The sequence below is a fragment of the Takifugu flavidus genome, chromosome 10 (genome assembly GCF_003711565.1).
Source record: "Takifugu flavidus isolate HTHZ2018 chromosome 10, ASM371156v2, whole genome shotgun sequence".
Lineage (NCBI taxonomy): Eukaryota > Metazoa > Chordata > Actinopteri > Tetraodontiformes > Tetraodontidae > Takifugu > Takifugu flavidus.
This window is the reverse complement of record NC_079529.1, coordinates 8,549,111-8,572,411: the sequence shown is the minus strand read 5'-3', so window position 1 is coordinate 8,572,411 and position 23,301 is coordinate 8,549,111. Positions and strand designations below refer to the sequence as shown.

The 23,301-nt window shown below is 41.9% G+C and overlaps 2 protein-coding genes across 3 annotated transcripts; one reads left to right on the top strand and one right to left on the bottom strand.

Moving 5' to 3' along the window:
* Positions 1 to 433: 433 nt before the first annotated feature.
* Positions 434 to 20,284, bottom strand: usp45 (ubiquitin specific peptidase 45). 2 transcript variants are annotated; one of them, XM_057044144.1, is made up of 19 exons: positions 19,980 to 20,284; positions 19,383 to 19,482; positions 19,188 to 19,298; positions 18,813 to 18,982; positions 18,535 to 18,635; positions 18,166 to 18,266; positions 11,705 to 11,856; positions 10,691 to 10,786; positions 10,466 to 10,596; positions 6,871 to 6,958; positions 4,916 to 4,997; positions 4,586 to 4,677; positions 4,157 to 4,213; positions 3,910 to 4,038; positions 3,148 to 3,802; positions 2,935 to 3,032; positions 2,745 to 2,831; positions 2,510 to 2,654; positions 434 to 2,135 (listed from the first exon to the last, which is right to left on the bottom strand). In XM_057044144.1, exons 2-19 carry the CDS (start codon positions 19,423 to 19,425, stop codon positions 2,005 to 2,007), a joined length of 2,469 nt encoding a protein of 822 aa, XP_056900124.1. In that variant the 5' UTR covers positions 19,426 to 19,482; positions 19,980 to 20,284; the 3' UTR covers positions 434 to 2,004. The 2 variants fall into 2 exon arrangements, with proteins under 2 accessions (XP_056900124.1, XP_056900125.1); XM_057044145.1 differs by lacking the exon at positions 19,383 to 19,482 and having other exon boundaries at positions 19,980 to 20,283.
* A 346-nt stretch (positions 20,285 to 20,630) lies between these two features.
* tstd3 (thiosulfate sulfurtransferase like domain containing 3) lies at positions 20,631 to 22,335 on the top strand. The gene is made up of 4 exons (XM_057044149.1): positions 20,631 to 20,911; positions 21,030 to 21,197; positions 21,550 to 21,709; positions 21,896 to 22,335. Exons 1-4 carry the CDS (start codon positions 20,767 to 20,769, stop codon positions 21,951 to 21,953), a joined length of 531 nt encoding a protein of 176 aa, XP_056900129.1. The 5' UTR covers positions 20,631 to 20,766; the 3' UTR covers positions 21,954 to 22,335.
* Positions 22,336 to 23,301: the final 966 nt, after the last annotated feature.

The window sequence follows — 23,301 nt, the reverse complement described above, 5'->3', positions numbered from 1 at the left end:
CAAGAGGACGTGCGAGACAATGTTTTTGGACGTTGCCCTTTTTCCCAGTTTCCACACCCACCTCCTCTTCACCAGCCCGCGACATGTTCTGAAGCAGCGCTGCTTTGCACCCGTCAGGGCCGATCACTGGTGAGGACGGGCCAAGTGTGGCACCGCGGGATGTGGAGAGACAGCCGAGAGCGACGCCGCACGACGCCTCGCTTGGAGTGAGAAAGAGGATGACACCGAGCCCGCGACAGAAACAGCAAAATCATTTTCAGTTTTACTCTCGCTGCCACAAAAGAGATGCTGGCATGTTAGTAGGAGACGGAGAAAAACATTAGTTCGTAAGTTATTTATTTTCATACACTAAGGATCTAAATTCTCATTTCATAAATGAAAATTACACATTTATGGAGACAATTCCATAAGAAAGAGTTAAGCATGCCAGAAGCACCATTAATATGAATTTATTGATAGAATAATGATATATGCTCAGTGTTTCCTCCTACAGTAAATTATACCGTATATAAATACACCACTCATACACAAACCTGCATCTGACTGTGCACGTCTTCCATGCACAGCTTTCCTAAACCTGAATTATAGGCACTGAAGTTGTCCTTGTTACAAAAGAAAACATGAACCTCTTCACAATCAAAATCACAGAGGAAAAGAGGCAAATACATTCATCAGATCAACCCATGCGTTCACAGCGGAGCTGCCGTTTTCCTTTTAAGACGTACACGTTGACGTTTGTCAAGTCAGTCGCAGCACTGATGCCACCGTCAACCATCCACGTCCGTTTGTGTCTAAATGGGCACACAAGAGATGAAGGCGGACGAGGCGGGTTTGCCGAACAAATAAAGGCCTCGGCCCGGTTGCGCGATGACAGAACCGCGCTTGTGACCTTGAGAGAACAGACGGTTAAGAAGCGCCGCGTGAATGAAACTCCTTCCTGTTTGGTTCTGATCTCCAGCCGCAAAACCACATCTTTGGCAAATAATTGCTGATCATCCTGACATGCAAAAAGAACAATCCCTCTGATTTAGCTTGTAAAAGAAGGGTGGCAAAGATGCCCTGACCCTCATTGTAAAGCAAGCTTTTGCGTTATTATAAATCAAATGCTGTATTTCTGCCATTTCAGGGCTATGCAGAGATTAAATAGGTTAAACACCACATCTTGTTTGCAAATAAAATTATTTTATGATTAAAATTCATTCAAAAAAGATAAAAAGGAATGAATTTGCTGTTTAACTATCACCTAGTTTGAAATCTATTCCAGTGAACACCTTTAGGGAATACTGGTGGTGGTAATGACGATGGTTGAGTCTATGTGATGGAAATAGAAAAAAACAGGATGGGAGCCACTGACAGGGTTACACAAAACTGGAGAAGGAGGTGCGGAGGCTGCAAACAGCAACAACAACAACAAAAAAAAACCTGCAAATAAGCCTCAAAGAAAAGTAAAAATGGATTCCTCTTTGTTCCTTATGACCTAAACATCAACAACTCAATTCTGAGCAAACCTGAGCTAAAAGTACAATCAGAGGAAACCGTAATCTGGCAGGGATGGTTTACCGTTGTTAAATCTACATTCTGCTGTCTCTCATCTGTGTCAGCACACCGAAATGACATCATCTTGTCAGTGCTAAGCACCTTTAAGCATACAGTCATGTTGGTTTTCCCTTATTTGCTGTTAGTTAACGAAGCAAAAAGCTCCTTCGCACGGATCTGACTGACACGTTGATAATCTGAGAATATTTTAGGAATATTAACAGTCTTTTCTGGACTTTTGAAAAGGAGATTTCTAAAAAACAAGGAATCAGTAATGAGACTCTCAAAACAGAAATAAATGATATTGAATTTTCACATAATAATGTGTATAACTAGTTTTATCTGAGAATCGGTGCTGTAAAGTCTTTCTTCCGTACTGAGATATAGAAAGACAGGAAGTACAGGCAAATGCAGTACCTTAAAAAGAAAAAATAAAATAGCTCCACAGAAAAATTCCTTCTCTTATCTTTACAGTAATTCCTCATAAAAAAGCAGGTACGCCTGAGAGTTGAGTACCCGTGACTCCGGTACCATCTGAACGGTCGTATCACTGATGTAAACCCACTGACCCTGGGAGACGCTGCCACCATCCTTCGCACCTGGAACACACACAAGCAAACTCACACTGAGAGGTGGCAAACTGAGAAACACAGTGGCATATGTGCCCTGGCTAATTGTATAAATCCACCTTTTGTGGATTTTCTACTATCCAAAACAAACGTTATCCTCTGACAGCGTTAATTATTATGTATTATAACAGGTTGATGCAGGTTAAAAAGTTATTTTTCTTCAACTGTAATGATTAGAATACATCTGGACAAGCTGGTTTAGAGGAAAAACACAAAGCTTGAACATATTATACATCCCCACTGACAGAAAATCTCAAATGAAATGATGCCTCGGCTGCAAAACACTCAGCTTTCATGAACGGACAGAACAGGCTGTCAAGTGCTGAAGAAAGCGGAACCCTGACCTGACAGGTTCTTGTGGTGCTGTTCCGTTTTCCTCTGAGGAGGGCGGACTTTGACGTATGCAGTGTAGTGCCCCACTCGCATGGAGCCGCTGTGTTCCACAATCCCATACAGGCTGTAGAGGACACGCTCGCCGGCTGCCAGGTTCTGACAAAGTGGAAATTAAGCCCAAGCCAAGAATAGTCAAACATATGTATTTTCCATGTATTTTGCAATAAAGCACATGTAGCCTAATACCTTGCACAATGCTGAACAGAATGGGGCCATATCCAGGATCAGGGGAAAGTCAACATGGCGATTCACTTTGCGGAAGTTCATCCCCGCCTTGCAACCGTCAGCAGAGCAACACGGGGTCGAGAGTGTGAATAAACCCACACAATACCAGATTTGAAACAGAGAGAGGAAAAAACGGGTATAATGTCCTCACCTGATGGAAGCGTTTCAGATGTAAAATGATGACTGGGGGCAGTGAGGATATCAGCATCTGCTTCCTGGCACTGGTGTACATTTTTTCACCCTTTTTGTCTGCAAGGACAGCAACGATAAACAATATGAGCTCGTCAGTGTTGCACTTGCAATTCTGGCAAAGAAGATATTTAAAACTCAAATCTGATTGTACCCAGCAAATAAATGCTCTCACCAGCTGAGGCGCTCTTGTGCAGGTGTTTCTGTCTGCGCTCAGTACAGTTCTCACACAGCAGCTTGTTGTTGCCCATCAGCAGCTCCACAGAGGTAAACTGGTGCAGACAGGACTGGATCGAGCACTCCTTGGAGCTGGGTATGTAGCTGTGGGACAGTGCCTGGAAGGCCCCCTGGTGGTGTTGATGGTGCAGGTTCTCCCTGGTCTGTGCTTCTCCCTGCTCCTCTAGTGAATAGTGTGTAGAGCCATCTCCAGCAGAGAAGCTGAGGTTGACCTTTGACACGGCCGATACCAGCTGCTCTACACTGCCACCTCGCCTCACACAGGACGCTGAGACAGGGGAGGAAGTGGATGCTGGTGTAGGAGACGGAGTCAGGGTGGAAGTGGACGATGTTGTGGACGCATGCCCGTGGCTGAGGGACGAAGTCTGGGGGGCACACTCGCTTTCCGAAGCCTCACTGTCAGCATCGTTGCTACTGTCCTGAGCACCTGAATCTCTCTCACTGCCATCTGAGAGGTTGCCTGCAGGCGTCAACGTGCCAGCTGACACACCTCGGGCCGATCCACTGGCTGTCCCCTCTTCCTCTGGCCTGTCTGCGCTGCAGGCTGCTCCCCTCTCTTCAGCAGAGCTCAAAGACCTCACGACCTGCTGCTTCTGTACAACAGGAGACACTTGAAATCATTTTGAGTTATTTCCTGTCCAGCCCAAATTATTATAAAAGGGGAAAAAACAGAATTGGGTCCAGTGTGCAGGCCCTGTACCTGTCCACTCAGCTTCTTGTTGTTCCTGTTGGAAGAATGTGCTGCAGAAAACACCTCTCCGTGACTCGCGTGTGTGTCCTGCTCCCGACTGCCCTTCCCCAGTCTACTGGGGTTGGATGGTTTTGATATCTGTGCACAACAAACAAAGAATTAGCTAAGTGTGCCGGTCATCGCCTTTATTTTAAAGTATAAACAAATGCAAGCATCAATCCACGTGACAAATGTTTTTTCAGATGACACAACTCACCCTTTCCTCTATGATGGGTAAAGAGATGTCAATGAAAGCCTCTTTTACAGTGGAAATCTATAGAAGAAAAAGAATCATGTCACCACAGCATATACATTCTTTAGTTTGCTCAAAAGTCACAGAATATTCATTGCTGAGAAAATCTGAAAGGAAAAAGTGGAAGAGGCTATTTCTTCTGAAACCCTTCTACCATTGAGGATATCCTTAAATTTTCATCATGGCAGCTCAATCACTTCATTGTGAACACCTGCTACAAGTAGTTGGTGTTAGAGCTGATCCTTGAAGTTCTCTTCTGGTTATTTATTTTAAATTTGTGTCTTCAGATGTGACTGTCAATTTTCTAAAAGTTTATGTGGCCATCAATTGAAAAAAAGAAATAAATGTGAGAATAATAACTGTTGTCTAGAGCTACAATATACATTCACTTACATGCCCACACTCCTCACACATAATAGTGTTGGTCAGCTCGCCAACAAAGATGCGCTCGATGAAATTCATACGTACACCTTCCTTCCCATATGCTGTGGCAGAAACACATAACATTCAGTTGGCAAAATTCATAATGTAATGTGAATTGTGACATTAAAAAAAACAAACCTTCTATTAAATTTCTCTGGTTATTAAAAGTTAAAAAAGTGACAGGTCTGTGTTTATCTAGTATATTCTATTGCCACCACCCCCCTTAATTTTCTTTTACAATTCCATTTACTGCCACACGATGGGACTATTGCTCTTGGACACCAGTCAGAATTTCCAAACCTTTCACTTGGCGTTTGATGTCCTCATCTGCTGTCTTCTCAGTAGGATTATTAAAAGCCTTCAGAATTCCCACTTTCACCCTCTGAAAAGAATAAATTCAAAATATTCAACTGTGTAGAATTCAAATGGTGTATGCACATGCAAAATACTCAAAGCTTTCAGAATTGTTTGTTCTTAATTCTCCGTTACAATCATTAGTGAAATATCAAAACCTACCCTCAAGCACAGTTTGACAGGTATATGTATTATATGCATCATTAGTGTGAAATAATTATTGTGCTTGTCTAGAAGTATCAGAATGCAAATCTGTTAATTAACCGTGCCCGTTAGTGTGCAGTGTGTGCGTTTCTGCTGGACCGTCTTATTGAAGGTGACATACAGGTCAGTGACTATGTTGGTTTGAGAGCTGTGAAGATCCTCAGCCACAGTAAAGGACCAATCAATAGATAATTGGCCATGGTCTGTGTCTGCAGTCAAGACCAGTTGGCCCTCATTGTCCCGGGACCCACGCACTGGACTGGCTATTTAGGTCAAAAAGTCCCATTAATCCCAGTCGCTCCAGTCTGCACCCCACTTTGTGGTCAAAGTCAAACCAGGCAGAAGCTCCACTGCTAATTAATTACCAGTAACCCACACTCCTTTCCATCCCAGCTTAACAGCATGCACTGTCCCACACAGGGCAGGCTGCAGGGAGGGGTGGGGTGGGGTGGGGGGAGTGAGGGTGGCTGGTACAAGGGTGCATGGGTGGAAACTCAAATGAAGATGGGGTGAAGAAAGACAGACCATGCCCCGAGAGAGAAATACTTACCATCTCAGCTAATTGGTGATAATTGACTGGAGTTAAATTAGCATATTTAGCTCTCTGAGACTAATGGACGATCAACACAAATATTTAGGGCCTCTAAAAGGTTGGTGACACCCATTATGAAAATCTCTCTCCCTCTCTCTTTCACACACATGCACACTCACATGTAACACACTCTTTGAATTATCTTTAAATTCATGTTTTACCAGGTCTTCTATAGAGTATCTCAGATTTTAACAAAAAGAAAAAAACTGCTGAGCATAAAAAAAAGGCTAAACACGATTAAAAAGTTTAACATTGAAAAACAGACTCAATAATGGCAAATATGGTGCCATTTTAATGTGATTGGAGGATAAATGAGTTTCTGAGTGCATGAATAGAGATGACTGTACCCCCTCCCTTACCCCACTGATGAGTGTGTGTATTTGTGTGTGTGTGTGTGTGTGTGTAAGGGGGTGACCCTGAAGCACAAAGGGCCATCCCTGGAGCTCATTCAGCAGCTGTGGTTTTCCCAAGATCACACAATGATGCCGGTCGTGCCACTTGCAAGTCCCCTAAGTGGCACAACTGTCGACGTTCACAAGTTTGAAAAGGAGGAGTTGAGCCCAGCCTGCGGTCCCTCTCAGGTCTGGGTCAGACCACTAAACACACCCGCTAGCTTCTCCACCTTGGTTCGCACTGCCACTGGTGGGACCACAGGGGGCAAGTCAACCCTGCAATAGGCTGCTGTGGGGTCTCCTAATTGCCCTGAAAGGGTTGAGCCCAGGGGGTCTGTGCAATTGCCAAAAACATGGCACCACAAAGATTAAAAAAAATAAAAAATTAAAACTTCTATCAGAAGAATGAGAAGCATGTCGCAAAAATCCTGGGTACCTGTGGACTATTAACTGGATCTGACCTAACCTGCACCCCGCTGTAAACTAATGGAAACACCTCTCACCCAATTTCTTTAAAGTAAGACCATAAAGTACATACTTCCTAAAATTAATAGAACACAAAGCACAACAATCATAGGAACTCTGCATGCTTCATCTGACACAAGCAGGTGAGGGGCATTCACTTGAAAAATTCAACAAAAGTTTCACAAAAATCTGAAGCTACTACAGTTAGTTGAATACAGACTTCATGCCGCCATGTGTCATGGACGTACTTTTGTTTCCTCCACTCGTATCGAGTCCATCAGGTAGTGCAGAAGCTCCTGGCTGTCTTGTTGTTGGTAGCCCTTGAAGCGTGGAGCCCTGGAAAGAAAAACATTGAAACAATTCAAATATTTGTCCCAAAATGATGTCAGAGCACCATCAGGATAGAGAAGAGAGACAAACAAGAAAACAATATTAAGGCCAAAGAGACCAAATATCCTGCGAACAGGCTGGACAGCACTTGGACACCACATTGTGCTTTCGAATGAGAACGGAACTTTCTGAAAGTAAAGAAATTGATTATTCCCTAGAGTCATTGTGTGTGAAGCACACTGGGATTGAAATGGGCTTCTTTGTTTACCAGTGACGACCCAATCAAAGAAGTACTGTCCACCTTTAATCAGCAGTTCACACAATCACGTGAGAGGCGCTGCATCACTGGAAAATAAGTGGTGTTGGTTAGAGGGGAGGTTCTCCTTGGATCTGTCCCTTTACCATCCACAGTCAAACAGATGTGTGGACAGATGTCATGGGCAGATGGGCAGTCACGGTTTGAGCCAATGCAACCTGTTGCAATTGCTTCAGTCACGTGACCACAGGCAGGTTGGTCTGATTTGCCTAAAACACCGAGAAACCACGATAGCTGCTCGAGAAGTCAAATATTGAGAATATGTGGCGAGCGGGAAATTTGGGGCGATATGTTCACAAGCAGGTAGATGGCCTAGAACGATATCCCAGAGAGAACATAGGCTTGCTAGGGTGCTTTGCAGCTAATACTAGTATTCGTTATTGCCATCATTGGGAACTAATCTAATACTTACCAAAAGAGGGCACTTAAAATCAGACCTCCCTTGACATGTGGCCTAAGAATTGATATCTATGGTCAGGGGAGAGATGGTCAACCACCTGCCCATTAACACACAGGCCAGGAAGTCTGGAAAAGCCTAAATTCATGCCCCCTCCCACCCTCACATACAGTCGCAGTCACTCGTGCCCTTTCCGTGCAGACACACGGGGGAGGGTGGTGGAGGGGTGAGGATGGTACGGAGCGCATATGTCATCTATTTGCCCGCCATAAAAAAAAAGATCAGCATGCGGAAGAATGCGACCCCTCGTGTTTTACTCACTAGTCCAATTCCCAAGAGCGGAGGTAGACACACAGAGAAATAAAAAAAATTAAAAGCAAAACAGAGAAGGGAATGAGTGAGGGATGGGGGGGAGTGCCAGGTAGATATAAGGCAGGATAGAGTGAAAAAATATAAAAGGTTAGGATGGTTGGGATCAGTGGGAATAAGGAGGTCTGGAAGCTCATCCCAGTGGAGAGAAGCAGAAGGGCCCTGTAGCACTGCTCTCAATCTGGCCAAAGCAAACAGCTGCGGTGCTAACACAATTAAGAGCCGGATGAGTTAGTACCAGACACAAGGCCACACGACGCCCCACCCCCAAACACACGCGCACACGCAAGCAATTAAAACGAACCCAAATACAGAGATAATAGATAGAAATTCACACATTTTTCATCTGTTCTGGTTTTCCAAAAAGGCTGGAATTGATATTCTGCTAGTTTTACGCTCCAGTAATTGGTTCCCAGCAAAGATCATATTCACACACACCAATATGTGGGATATATTTCAAACATCAAATATGAACATTTGCCATTACTGTGAGAGGAGTGTTGCTGCTGAACAGACCTGTATTCCAGCCCCACCTCTTTGTGACTGCACTGTATAATATAGAATTGTATTTTTCTGTCCTGGATACCAGAGCATGAGATGAATCCATTGGTGTTCTCTGCCCTTTCTATCAGGCACGTAGTACTATCATAAAGGTTTTTGATACAAGACTATGTGAGCATTTATTTACAGAGAAGACGGGCAGTGCCTGTACCCCGAACATTTTCAACAATAGAAAGGAACCATTCAATCTTGAATAGCTATGAAAAATACAGCAGCTAGTGTAGATGATTGCCTCTAGCTGGGTTCGTTGTGCAGCATGAGATGAACAAGAGTGCATCACAATGTACCTTTAGTGGTGAAGAAATACAACATTTTTAATAAATGTTTAGCCTGTCAAAAGCAGTAAACAGGAATACAGATACAGGCACATAAATGGCAGATCATTGACATTTTTTTCCCCATTTATGAATTAGACAATCTGTTCTTTTGTAAGTAGTGTCACATCAAAATTGGTGTCACTTTGAAGGACTCCTGTACATTTTAGGACCCCTGCATACTACAAGAGTCCTTGAGCAATAGACTGAACCTCAAATTAGCCTCCAAAGCTGCTTCTTTAGTGTGTGAAGGTGAGGATGTCAGGATTGGTTTTTCCTCAGTGACTGAAAGCAGACTTCAAGCAAACTATTGAGTGGTCAAAGATTACTAGAAAACAGCTATATGAATACAGTATAGTGCCCGGAGTTGCAAACACACATAATATTTAACATTAATAGCCCTGACAAAAGGAGAAGAGCTAAAATGCATTTATTGAAAAAATAATAAAACCCTGTTCCTGAAGAAGAGCTTTTGTTAAATGTCATTTCTGCATTCCTTTCACCGTGTGGACATGTTCTGCAATAAAACATGGTCTGGGTAGACCCTCAAGCTGAGACCCTCTTTGGCACCAGATAGAATATGGTGCTGACAAGCCCTCACACAGCTTGGTACCGGTCCAAGCCAAGACCAGACCTTTCCGCTGGCAAAATCAAGAGGACAAGACAGACGGCAAGATACTCAGCTGGTTGAGGTCAAATGTATGAATGCAGACGGAAACACACAGACAAAACTGGGCTTGCCGCAGATAAATACTTATACTGTCCTTGTTCCGAGACCCTGGATGTAAAAATAAACACTGGCCTTTCTAAATGTTTATTTGCATAGGTGTACCATATGGTTGACTAAGCTGGAAGTAATTTCTATTTGTATTCATTCAGTGAAATACAGTGGACTTTCCCTTCACTCAATTAGACACACATGACCATAAACCTGCATGCACTTGGAGCCTGCATGTGTGTTGCAGGATTAGGTGGTACCAGGTGAGGTGGCGGGCCACATGTACACACATTCCCGCACATTGGTCTATCAGATGAAAGCGTAGCACCAGAATAACTGTCAAAGCCACACCAGAGGCCGATCCAGTCATCCGGCAGCAAACGCTCTGGTCACCCACCTGCACTGCTACACAGGACAAGATGCCCCCGACTGACACGCACATGGTGGACCCAAGCATCGATGCACCAAAAAAGAACCCAACCAACCATTTGTACAGAAATGTGAACACAACAATGACTCAGCCTGTTAAACCCTGATCTGGATCAAAGATGGCACAGGTGGCACAGCAGCAGAGCAGCAGAGAAAAAATAAGCCATTTAATGAGGTTTGTTCCCTTTGGCTGTGTTTCGTGTGTATTGAACTCTCATTCAGCTGGGACCAGGTGCTGCCTGTGTCTGGCTGGTGAGAATGGTCACCACAGCAAGAGAGACTGAAAGCAGGTGAAGCAGAGGTGCAACACCAACACAACTGTTTCACAACATGCTAACAGAACAGACAGCCTATTCAGGCTGAAGTCATGGATGATTTTATCGTAACGTAGGGAAGAAAAGCATCATACTTCTGACAGAGCTGGTTGAAGAGGAGTTTGGGATTGAGTGGATCTTTCCCTGGTTCTTTCATGTTCAGCAGGAAGAGAAACATGGCTGCAGTCAGGGGCTCCGGACTGGGTAGTGTTACCGTTAGTGGGCTCTGAAAAATAAAGAACACAAACCAGAAATTACTAATAATACCAAATATTGTGTCTTGTGTATGGATGTGAGAAAAAATAAAGAGACAAATGTACCAGGTTGGTCTCGACAGGGGGGCAGATCCTTATTTTGTACCCTTTCTCCTTGACTTCCTGGATAAGGTCAATGAGCATGTGCGTCTGAGACAGGTTCTGCAGGGCAAAAAAAGTCTTACTACCGGTACTCCTTCTATGAGGAGAGGGAGTTTGCTCATAAAGAGGTGTTTTTTTCTCATTGTTATTTAGCAAGTGAAAACTGGAAAGAGAAAAGTCATTATACTTTAAAGAAACGAAACCCGTTTTGCTCAGAAAGGGCAATTTAAATTCCTTTGTAAAATGCAACCAGCACTTTAGGAGATTTTAAGAAATGGTGTGGCGTTACTGCAGAGTGAATGATACTTTTAAATCCATCTATGAGCAGTGCGCTGGAAACGTAGAGAGGAGCCTTGGTGAGGTGACAAACCGAAGCAGTCATTGTCTCGTTATGTTACAATTCCACCCCCCCCACTTCCTTTTCATGAGATATTTGTTTTGTCACATCCTGGCAATGAAGACAGTTGCTATGGAAAACACACAAAGGAGCCGGCATGGTGAACACAGCTCATCCTGACAATTACGGGTTTTCACCAACCGATTGCAATTTTCAAGGAGACAATGCAAACGGACAAAGGAGGAGAGGGCCGAAAGCGTGCACTGCAAGCTCGCTCAAATTTCAATCAACAAGGAAGGGCCCTGGCGCTGATTAAAAAATGGCAGAAAAAACAACTTCATTGTTGAACGGGTGACACAACCAGAGAGGCTGGGAGGTGTTCTGTCTGTGTTGCGAGGTGAACGCGCTTCGCACCAAACAGGCGCAACTTGTGTAAAGGTTTGTGTCTCTGTCAGCAAAGTGCTTACGTCTACCTGGTATATACTTCAAAAATGACCTCCAGCGTTAGACTGTTTATTACAGTCAGGACATTTAATAAGAGGAGGAGCACATTGATATTTCCAGGTCAATCCAAGAGAGTTCTATCTGAGACTTAAAGTAGGAGCATATTGATCATTTCTTTTTCTCAGAAACATACCGACCTGCATGACAGCATTGAAGAAGCAAGTGTTTCCAAGGTTGTTTATGCCTTTGACAGGAACTAAGGTGCTGTTGACAGCAGTAACTTTGCCTTTGGGTGGGTCACTATAATCTGATGGGTCTTCTTGCAACTTGATGATCTTAGGAGATGCTCCTGGAAAGCAGGAAAACCAAATGAGGTCAGGTAGAAACAATGCTGTAAAATTGATGATACAGATAGCAGTGATATTTTCTTCCATCTTAGCTAAAAGCTAAAACAGGAATGTCAAAACTTGGTAGTGATTCAGTGTAGACCTCGGTCTTGCAGTTAAAAACTGGGCTTAGCCTAGACAAGGCTAAGGCTGGGGCTGGGGCTGGGATGGCAGCTGGAAGGAAAGCTGGGTCATTTGGGAAAGCAGATGACAGCTGTAGAAGTTTCCACTGGTTAGCGAGGGAGGGGTGGAGGCTGTGGAGGGAGTGATGTCCCTCCACAGCCAGCTGTTACTTCTGATCACCAATGAAAGCTAACCTTACACAGGAACGTGAGCACAGATGGCTGCAACGTAAGGGTGACATACAGATAGTCTGCTGGGGACAAACTGGAGGATGTGAAGCTGTTAAAGGTGCGCAAGCTGAGAAGATGGCAGCAGTTAACAAAAGGCCTTTATTACAACTTCATGAAATATGACAACCAATAACACTTGGTTGTAAATATTGATTTTTCAAAATATTCACAAAAGAGTATTTCTAAATGAGACAACTATGAGAATGAATAGGGGAACAACTCCATTTTGCTTAAATATTGAAATTAAGTTTTAATTAATTAATTAATTAATTTATTTATTTTTTTCTGGGGGGGGGGGGGATTCCAGTGTTGTAAATGGATTAAAATGTTGCCATGGCCAGAAAAAAAGTGACTTTGGAGAAGCAAAATAAAAGTAAATGAATTTAAAAAAAGGAAATTCACAGATGCTGCTTTACTGTAAAGATGCCATTTAAAAATGCCTTTCAATGCCACATTTACAAGCCTGTTTAAAACAAATAATTACTTAATTCTTTGGACTTTTCTGTGTGAAACCACTCCAATATGAAATTAACATTTAAAGACTGAGATGCTAACATCTACCCACCAGCATTTATGTGTTTATTGAGCAATAAAAACAAGTGGTGGTTTTTCACATAATACAAGAATGAGACAACTCCTGAGCGAAAAAAATATTCCCCTATTTAAGTAACAATTGTTTTCCTTGTGTCTTTCCCTGACTGAGAAGCTTCAAGCATTTCAACACAATGAGGTGTTTTTTTTGGTTGTTTTTTTTTTTACACACATGAAGCACATCTGGTTGAGGAACCACAAGGGAACCGCTGAAGGACAAACATGAGAATGCTTGATTAAGCGAGTCAAAAAAATGATCACTTCTGGTTATTCTTTTACGTCTTAGCCAAAATCTCTTAATAATCTCTTACTTATGCACCATTGAAATACTCTACAGAAATGTCAAATTACCCATAAATAATAACTGTATTCTAATGTATTTTGAAGGATTTCATGTGGCTTTGAAACAAATAAAGTGTTATATGAGGCAAAAATTAACAGAATAAACTATAAGTGTCTTTGTTAAACAAACGCGGCAGTACAAAATGGCCAGTATTTACAGGGACTGATGGCAGGAGCTCAAGGCCTACAGGCTACCAAGAATTCCACAAAATACTATGAACACAAAAAGAGTTTTGTCCACCAGCACTTCACCTATATGCGCCAGTCAAGAGCGCAGGCTATCAGCAAGGTCATTGGCCTAAACCTGTTTATATCCAAAGTAAGAAAATTCAACTGAACTGTAAAACATAATCATTGCAGAAACCTGCACCTTGACTCTTATCGTTCTTCTCTTTAAAACCCGATGGCCTTGCCTTAAATTCAAAATAAAAAAATACTACACCTTGTGCACATCACATTTATTGAAGAAGCTATTCAACATACAGTGGCGGTAAGCCAACGCTGGCCGCTACCAAGCAAGCGCTTGCTCTGCAAGGCCAAGGACATTAACAGAATTGCTCTGGTCACATTCTCTAGAATGTGAACTGGGGGCTTTTCATTTGTAGCCTCGCAATTTGCATTTTACAGGGAATAAAATTCCACTCAATGGACTGTGCAGAAGGGCAACTTTTCTGTTACAGATTTGAGTAGAGAAATCGCAGTCACTTCAACATGGACACAGCCTCTTTGGTGTCTGCTGCATTATCAAATGTTTTGTGGCTGCAGCTTCATATTGACAATGCTTCAAGTAGAAAATATAATGGGCTTAATTAAAGTGAGAACATGAAGGATGCAGCACTTCATATTAATATATTATAATCTTAAAATCTTCCAATGGTGTCAGTTATCCCCAACCACACTAATCTAAACTGATTATTCTGGACTATGTGTCTAAATGTATACACCATCTATTTGTCTCCGTGACTCACAAACACAGGCATCTGTTCTTCAGCATTTACAACATCTGGAATACGGTTTCTATCTTTAAAGGGCACCCACGAGCGACCTCGTACATGTCAACAAACAACACATTAAAAAACAAGCTGAGGAGGAGGAAGACTGCACGTATCGAATGTGAAACTGGATTTTTATATTTAACAAATGAGATAGTGAAGAGATTTTGTAAAAAAAAAAAGAAAAAAAAAAAAAAAGCATAGTGAGAAAAGGAGGCAATCAAGAGATGGTGTGCTCAGATGAGCATGTCAAAGTTATTGCAACTTGAGTGCAGGATCTTAATTTGGCACTTGAGCTAAAACGGAGCAAAGGAAACTAACTGGGCAGAATGGGGATGCCGATGGACACAGTCTGCATCTGGGACTGTAACCCATGGTAAACAATGTTCAGAGAGCCATCTGGTTGAGACTGGGGAAAGGAAGGGGGTGCAGCGGAGTGCGGGAGGGGCGGTGGGTGGAGGGAAGAGTTGCAATGAGTACAAGCATATGGAAAAGCAGATTTTTTCTCTCCCTGCAGCGATCGGGGAAGGCAAATGTCAGCATGCGCTGCGTCCACGCTTGACTGTGCTGCACTCGGCACCACCACCTGGCCCTCCTTGCTCAGCCACCGAGTATGGGCAGCAGTGACACTGTAGAGCTTCTCCCCAGGGCAGAGGAAAGCATCATAGTGCTGCGGATCATCCACATGCATGTACACCAACACCTCCTGCATGCCCTGCTCTTTTTCACACAAGAGATACACAAAAAAAATCACGGGTCTCGCTACATAAAAGTGGCAATATAGAAACACTCAACTAAATTATTTTTAAAAAAGCATTGCGATATAAGTAATATCAAAGCTCATGGAAACGATACTCATTTCAACAGTCATTTGTTTTAAGGTGTATGAATTTCTATAAAATACCAATTAGTAAAAAAACCCCAAAATCTTGTCATTGCTTTTGCCAAGCCTACACAATCAGGTTTATGGTTGGACTGAGGGCCTGTAAAATTGTGTGGCCATTGGGCTTTACGCCTCCATCTTCCTTGAGTGCAGCAGAGTGGAGGGTCAAGGCCAGCTCCCATCATGCAGAGGAGGCAGTCAAGAGGAAGGCCAAGCAACACCAAATGTCTTATTAATTTGTTAATTTGTTGTGACTGCAGGGCATGAAAGCCTGTTTCCTTGCCATCTGAGGCCAAGAGAACCCAGCGCTATGTTACACACAGGCACACACACAGGCACACACACACTTTGTGCTACCTACTACGTGGCCTATTTTCATGCTGTGGTGGGATTAAGACACATTCACCCTTGATTACCTCCATGAACACACCACCAGGGGACAAGCATCTTACTCGCCACTGCATCAGTAAAGATAAACGGACAGTAAAACACAAACTACATTTGCCAAAACTAAAAGGAGAGCAAGAACAAGCATGGAAATACACCTGTATTACTGTAGTAGGTATTTACACTTATGCATTACAACAAAATAAATATATAATAAAAAATTCTCAGCCCTTCAAATTCTTCTTTGTCACAGTGAGAGAGGTCAGAAACTCGGTGGGTACCAGGTAATGAAAACAGGTAGCTGGTAACCCCTGCCAGGGATACCTACCAACCTTACAATAAGTAACATCCATTTAGAATATGTTCATAAATACAGCATTTAAATGACAGTGGAACGTGAGTTTAACTAAACATCACTGTAATAATATTAATTAACTGACTCCATCAACTACTCTTGGGAGGGGGGATTTATTATACCCCTACATTCTTTGTCTGTATTAAACATTAAAAACAAAACAAAAAAAATCACCATTACATAAATATACAACTATGGCAAACTTGAAGAATCAACAGATCCCAATGAGGAAAAACTCTAATAACTTTGCAGCAGCAGCATTTAACCCTCTTAACCCTAGCCAACATTTAATTTGCTCCACAAAGACTCCCAGCTGGGTTACTGCTGGATTCTACCTCTGAGGTCAATCTTCTATTTAATGGGGCTCCAGTACTTGAGCTGAAGGCCTTGATGGTGAGAGAACACAGTTAATCGACTTTCTTTCTAAACTGAGCTGTTGTTGCATGAAATCATTATAGATTCCAAAAAAAAAAGAGAGAAAAACATGCTAGGGATCTTTTGTGGTGCAGCCTATAAGAAAAACAGCAGCTTCCACTGCATGGCCTTCATACTGAAATACAATTTCACAAGCTTCTCCTCAGATAACAACCGCCTGTTTACTGACAACAATGGCTGCCTGCCTCCACACCCAGTTGGCTGACCGGTGTGGAACAATTAAATGGCAGGAAAGGTGACAGGTAATTTAAAGAGTAGGAATAAACTGCCCAGTGTGACAGATCCTTTACCATGAACATGACCACTGGTGGGCACCATGTCAAAAAAAAAAAGAGTAGCACCTCAACTTAATGCACGCTTCATGTACCTAAGATTTTACCTTTCATATTCTTCAGCTACTAAAGGATGGCCTGTCCTATGTATCGAAGAATTAACTAACAATTTCAAATGTGCTCAGAAACACAACAAACCTGACTAAAAGAAAATAGGCTGTTTGCAGGAGTTGGTCATTTTCAATTTGAGCAAATGTGTATCTGCGAATGTGTGTCCACTGAGAGTACACTCCAGCTGTCAGGATGCACTGCCTGGACTTGTTGAGGACCCTGACTCCCACTAGTGCAGCACACAGGCCCAGAGGTGGTGAGACATACAGCCCCTTGACAAAAAAAGTATGGGACAGAAACAGATAGCGATGGAAAGACAAAGAGTGGCAGAGCGGTGGCTTAAACCCATGCAGCTGCTCTTGTTCTTCAGGGAACCCAGCCGGGGAGCATCATTCAAGCGCCTAATTCTTCTAATTCGTGCAATCATGCGATTTGAGGGGGGTGGGGGGGGGGGTCGGTCGGCATCACTTTTTCAACTATAGCTGTAGTTGAGATACTGAAGGGGGACCAACTGGGCTTGGGCAGCTGGAATGTGGCCACTGGCACCTGACACTGGCTGAAGGAGGCAGTAGTCTGAAAGACTGACTTGATGAGCAATACAGTACTCCTTAAAGTCCTCTCAGCCAACCATTTAATATAGGTGTGCTATATATAAAACATGTTGGCAGGACACACTTTTACTTCAAACTAAAACTCTACCTCTGATTTCACTGTTTCGGTGTAAAATATATGTGCATTTACATAATTTACATCATTAACACTGTAATTCAAAGTTTTCTGACCACTATGTGGCTTATTAAGTACCAGTAAAATTTGATATACTGTACATATACTAATGCACAATGGTCTAACCTATGATACTTATGCAGCTGAGATGAGATGAGTCACGGATTCAAACTGCCCCTGCTACAAAGGGGAGCAGCGTGGACCGTAACGACCACATTACGGTCAAGGTAGGTAACTGGAACTCTTGTGTGAGCATTACATGTTGTTAAATCTTGAGTATTAAAAAGAAGAATTAAAGAAGAAAAAGAAGTATTAAAAAACTGTATTCACTGGATATTGATGACGATGATGTGGGGGGCGTTACATTAAAATTTTTGTACTTAACGCTTTGATTTTGTTGCCTTATGTCTGAACCACTTGCACAACCACAGGTCAGGATGCTGCCAAGCATTTCCCTAATTGCATCCTGTACTTCGTGTCAAGTGCACTTGGCTGCACTGCCAAACAGTGGTGGTTTTGGCATTTTCGGTGGCCAAGTTGTTCCTATTAGCATCCTGCTCACAGGCAAATAAAAACATGTCTGAATGAGCGACTGTTTGACTTAATATCAATGCTGGTCAACCTTTCCTTTTAGACACCTAATTACAAAACAGTTTGCCAACATCAAGCAGGTGGGCCTTGACAGCTGTGATTAAATCTCTGATAATCTTGATCTGAGCTTGTGAAACCTCGCAATTTCTAGAATCTGCAAAGAACCCAATTCATTCAACCGCTTGATGTGCATTGTCCTTTTGATCTCTCTGCTGGGCCAGGCAAACAACCTACCTGATGCTGCCTTCACAGAATGCTTTTGTAAAAAGTCCAGAGACTGAGCCAAAGCCTTCTTATTACAGTGAGTGGAAAGTTCCTCGTTGCATTCAAAACACCTGTAATACAAAAGGAGTAGATTAGGACACATCAATCACAGTGCTCTTGCTGCACACACATTCACCTAAATGATGTAAACCGATGCATAGATGAGGAAAAAGAGACTACAACAAACTGAGCAAAGATCCACGTCAGACGGAAGACAATTATGATATTATGATACAGCCGATATTTTCTCTGCAAGCCCAGAGCTGTTTGCCAACTGTAGTCCCTGTTTACAGTCTTGTTCTGATGTCAGGTGATACTGAAAGATTTTGGGTTCCTCACCACGCCTTCCATGTGCTTAAGCTGATAGTAATGCAGTGAGACTCTGGGTGGAAAGCTTGGTGGTGTTTCACTGCATGCTGGATCCCTGACTGGTTACAGCCCTATAAGAGAGGGGGAAAAAAGCTTATACATAAAGAAAACAACAAAATGTGTTTCACTAATCTTGGTGACATTCGCTGAGGTTTAATATATAAGATCCATGTCAGGTACTGAGCATATAGTAATTTCAGAAGCCCTAGTACGGTATGTGAAAAGTATAATAATATCCTTATATTTACCTGGAAACCACACTTCAAGCACACCACAATGTCATGAGATGTGCTTATATCTGTATCAATCATGGTCCTCTCCTTTAGGCAGTCAGAGCAAACCAGCCACACACTGGACAGCACTGATTTCTTCACTGACGTCAGATCCACGGCTTTACCGACATGCTGACAAGTCAAGCCTGAATGTGAAATTGAATTCAAAGTCACTATCTGATCACTCTTTGGGATTTAATGTATAAAAGTGGTAAGACTTCCCACTAAACCAATAAAATGTTCTATTTATGAAAAAAAAAAAATCAAAGGTTGATTCCCTTTGAAAAAAAGTATGAATTTTCAACAATTCCACAAGACTAACTCCTCTGCTTGGAGCCAAATTCAACTTACCACCGACTTCATCCGATGACTCCTCATCTCGAGGTTTCCTGGGTTTGTTAGTCCGCTTAGTCATTTCGGCGACTTTTAAAGAGAAGGGATCCTTTAGACGCATCTGGAGCTCTGGTTGAAATACAATCCAATCAAACTACATGTAATAACATACAGTACAAGGTCACTGTATTAACTGTTTTAATTACTTGTTACCTAGTATTACTATCCCTCTGTGGGCTCCGTCAGAGCCAAGCATTAAAGGCCTGTATTGCTCAAGGGTGAGTTTCAACAGATTCAGATGGCAGACTGTGAACTATATGAAAATTGACGTGTTGGAGAGAAGCTCGTCTATCAGGATCCAAGATGGGCTTTCAGACAGAATGCATTAACAACCTAAAGGTTTTTTTTATGTTTTATTCACAACTAGTAAGTCAGTTGAGCAGGAAGCTTAAAGGATAGTGAGCTTGAGGTTAAGTGAAATCGGTACAGAGTAGTAGTCTCAAGGTTGAGCTTAGTTGATACAGTAGAATACATGTAGGAATATAGTATAATGGGATTTTCAAAGGGTCAACTGCCCCCTGGCCTTGATACTTGCAAGGTCAAGGGTCAAAGTCTCACACATCCCTTCATCGTCTTACCGCTGTTATCGTCATACCGCTATTATAATGTACAGTATACCCCGAAATGTTCAAGCAGTATCGTTGAAACTCAACCCGTAGGGTTTTCCTACAGTTGTCAATTAATGACAGTTAGGTAATTTTACGTAAGTTCTTCGTGTAATGATTCGGTAAAAAAAGAGAATAAACTCACCCCTTTAGTTTAGCTCCAATACTATACAATGTTGCTCACACTGAAGCCAAAGGTGAAATTGCACTCTTAAACAGGCTAGCTACATTAGCTTGTAAGACCAAATTGTGAATTTACAATTGTGTTTCACGCAACAGCGTCTGGAGATGTTACGGCATTCTGAAACGAATTCGAATCCGGACAGAAACACAACGATCCCTTACACATTCGTTTTGGCTTTGTCTTGTACAAAAGACATTTTAGGAAGCTTAGCTACTCTCTGATAGCAGAGCAACTAAACATGTGACGCACTACGGCAGCTCAGGATGGACTAATGCTGCATTCACGTACATTCACTTACATTTCTACGTTCTCCCACATTTTGGGCTTTAAATGTTGGGAAGCGCCAAGAGCTTCGTTAGCATTTCGTCAGCAGTGACAGGTTCAAACTTTAGTTTATATGAACATGACAAGACAAATGTTTTGATCATGAAATGTAAACCAAGGGGCCTTAAAATGATTTATAAAAATGATTTATATTTGTATTTAGAAAACAACTTTTCCATCAAATTCTTGCATATAGCGGTACTCTAAAATGTAATGATCTAATGAGTGTCAAAGATTAAAATGAAGTAATAAAGTATGCAGTAATTTTGTCCTTGTGACTTTCCGTACTTTCTCGCTAGCCCTGGCAGGTGACCGGAAGTTGTGTCCGATAATGTCCGTCTGATCTTGTAATTGTGCTACATGACTAGTGAGTGGTTGCAGGGTTAATTCGACATCGAGGCCATTTAGATTTGTCTATTCACAAATGAGTTTCAGAAGCTGTTGGAGACTTGCAGGTGCTGTTCCGCGGTTGTTATGGGTCAGTAAGTTTACCGTGCCGACTAGGACGTCTAACCCCGTAGGATCAAACCCTGCGTGCAGCGTTATCAGCCCTAACTGCGGTTGGAAACGTAAGATTTAACCTTTCAAAGTACTTTTGAAAACGGTTTAGCCCGTTATTGTGTTTTTCGTGGTTTAATGACTTTTTAATGACGTAGGTGTATCATTCGTTGTTTGTTTTGCTTTTAGCTACGGCGTTGCTGCTTCGCAGGTTCGGTTCAAGTCCACCGAGTACAGACGTGACATATGAGCAGCTGAAAGTTCTTCTGGCCGGCCAGAAATCCACAGTTATCGATGTCAGAGAGCCATGGGAGCTCAGGGAGTACGGCATCATCCCTGGGTCAATTAATGTTCCTTGTGAGTGTTATTTGTTTTTGTTTTAAAACTCTTATTTGCCTTTGGCAGAGTGTAGTTTTTGGTTACATAACGTAGCAGGAAAACATTAGCAGTGTGTAAAGTAAAAATATTAATGGGTCAGTTAATGTTTACTTGTTGTTTAGCTGGGCTGCTGCAAACATATGTCAGGTATAATTGCAATAATCTTTAAAGATCCTTAAAGATTACCCACTAACCTTCTATTTACTTTAGAGTGCCTTGACACCACCACTTCCAGCAGTTCTCACAATGTTCATCAAATGTTTTTTCTCTATAACACTTATCATATTTTAACAACTGGTAATTTCTGTCCTTTGTGTTCTCTGCTTTACAGTGGGACAGGTGAACACAGCCCTCCAGCTAGGCCCAGAAGACTTCAGAGAAAAGTATGGTGGCGAAATGCCCCAGCAGGCTGATAAGATTGTGTTCTCATGTCTGGCAGGGATCCGCAGCAAGAAAGCATTGGACCAAGCCACATCATTGGGATATAAGAAGTGAGATATATTCTTTTCTATATCAGCCATAATCACGTAATGCATTCTGTCTTGGAAAAGAGCACTTAGTCTAAGAGGCTAATGGTTTATTATTAAGTGATTCATCATAGTTGTGTTATTATTTCTAATGTCAGTAGGCAAAGGCATTTTCAAAGTTTGCTTCATTATTCCTTTATTTATTTCCAGTGTTCAGCATTATCCAGGTGGATGGCAAGAGTGGATGAAAAATGAACAACTTAAATGATCCGGAGAATCAGGAAGAAAAATACCCACAAACCTGATAACTGATGTTTTAATCTGCTTTCATTCCCCAAATGTGACACCAGAGAGCTCAGCAAATGTAAAAATGACTAAGATATTATGTTAAAATACCTGTAAATTTATTTCAAAATGATTTTAAAACATTCAATTTAAAGCTATTATGTGCATCTGATTATATAAACGGCCCAAAAAGGGTTAGATTTTTCTTTTCAGAATGTATGCAATCATCTACTCCACTGTGTGAGCACAGTGTATTTAAGTGTATTTAATTAATATTTGTAATAATTTAAAATAATCTTAAAAATCTTCAGAATACCTGTTGCCAACACCAATTATTTAATAAAAAAAATATATTTTAATCAGTACTAGTGGATTTGTACTTTTATTGATTCTTATTGAACTTTTGTGGTTGAAGACATTTACCAAAATCAATGTCTTCATTTTAATTCACCCTCAAAGCATCAGGATGAAGTTATTACTCATCCCTGAGTATAATTATGTTTTCTGACCCTTGACCAAGCAGCCTGGTGGGTGCTAATGCACAACCGCTCTGAAAATACCTGACCTCCGTTTTCACATCTAATGTCTCTGTGGCACCCCCACTCCTTCTGCCACTTGATTTTCCCCCAGAAGCCGATACTTTCATTTCCATTTTATTTATTTTTACTGCCCGGTTCTAATATTCAGACTAATAAGTACAAATTTACATCAACTCTGGCCTCATCAGCTCAGCCTCCAGCTTCGGCTATGGCATTCAATTAATGTCCCTCATCCCATCAGAGCAGATCACATCAGTGCTGAACCTACCGGCTTTTCTCACTGATTGGAGTGACTGTTTTTCTGCCTGCTGCCCAGCAATAAGGTGGTGGATACGCCGTTATAAAATCCTTTAAAAGAGAGTCGCCATCAAGCATCTGATTAAACGTATCATATGAAATGTTCTCCTGCTAAAATACAAAACCAGTCATGTTCTGGCAGTAACTTGGAATTCTCATAATTTCAATAGTATATTTTGGAGTATCTTATACACCATTATGTTGGGAAGCCATAAAAAATAAATCCACAAGAGTGTGTGTAAATGATTACATATTTTCCATTTTTAGGCAATACTTTATGATAAAACATCCCATTTTGAAGGATAAAAGAAAAAAACTGATATGTGATGTACACTCTTGATAAAAGCTGATATAATTCCAAACTTACATTAGTTTTAATGCAAGGTTCTGCCCTTAGTCAAATGGTGAATTAATGTTTGCAGCCACATTCCATCCCTGTTGGTGAACCCATCAACCTCAATCTCTGCACAACTCTGCACTTGACCAGCTGCTGAC

Bases quoted from the DNA above. Each gene is read 5' to 3' on its own strand.
- tstd3 (XM_057044149.1), top strand. From the start codon at position 20,767: ATGAGTTTCAGAAGCTGTTGGAGACTTGCAGGTGCTGTTCCGCGGTTG. The intron at 21,198-21,549 runs GTGAGTGTTATT...TCTGCTTTACAG, and splicing joins TGGGTCAATTAATGTTCCTT to TGGGACAGGTGAACACAGCC. The intron at 21,710-21,895 runs GTGAGATATATT...ATTTATTTCCAG, and splicing joins ACATCATTGGGATATAAGAA to TGTTCAGCATTATCCAGGTG.
- usp45 (XM_057044144.1), bottom strand. From the start codon at position 19,425: ATGCTTGGCTCTGACGGAGCCCACAGAGGGATAGTAATACTAG. The intron at 19,299-19,382 runs GTAACAAGTAAT...TATTTCAACCAG, and splicing joins CAGAGGGATAGTAATACTAG to AGCTCCAGATGCGTCTAAAG. The intron at 3,803-3,909 runs GTACAGGGCCTG...CCTGTTGTACAG, and splicing joins ACAAGAAGCTGAGTGGACAG to AAGCAGCAGGTCGTGAGGTC.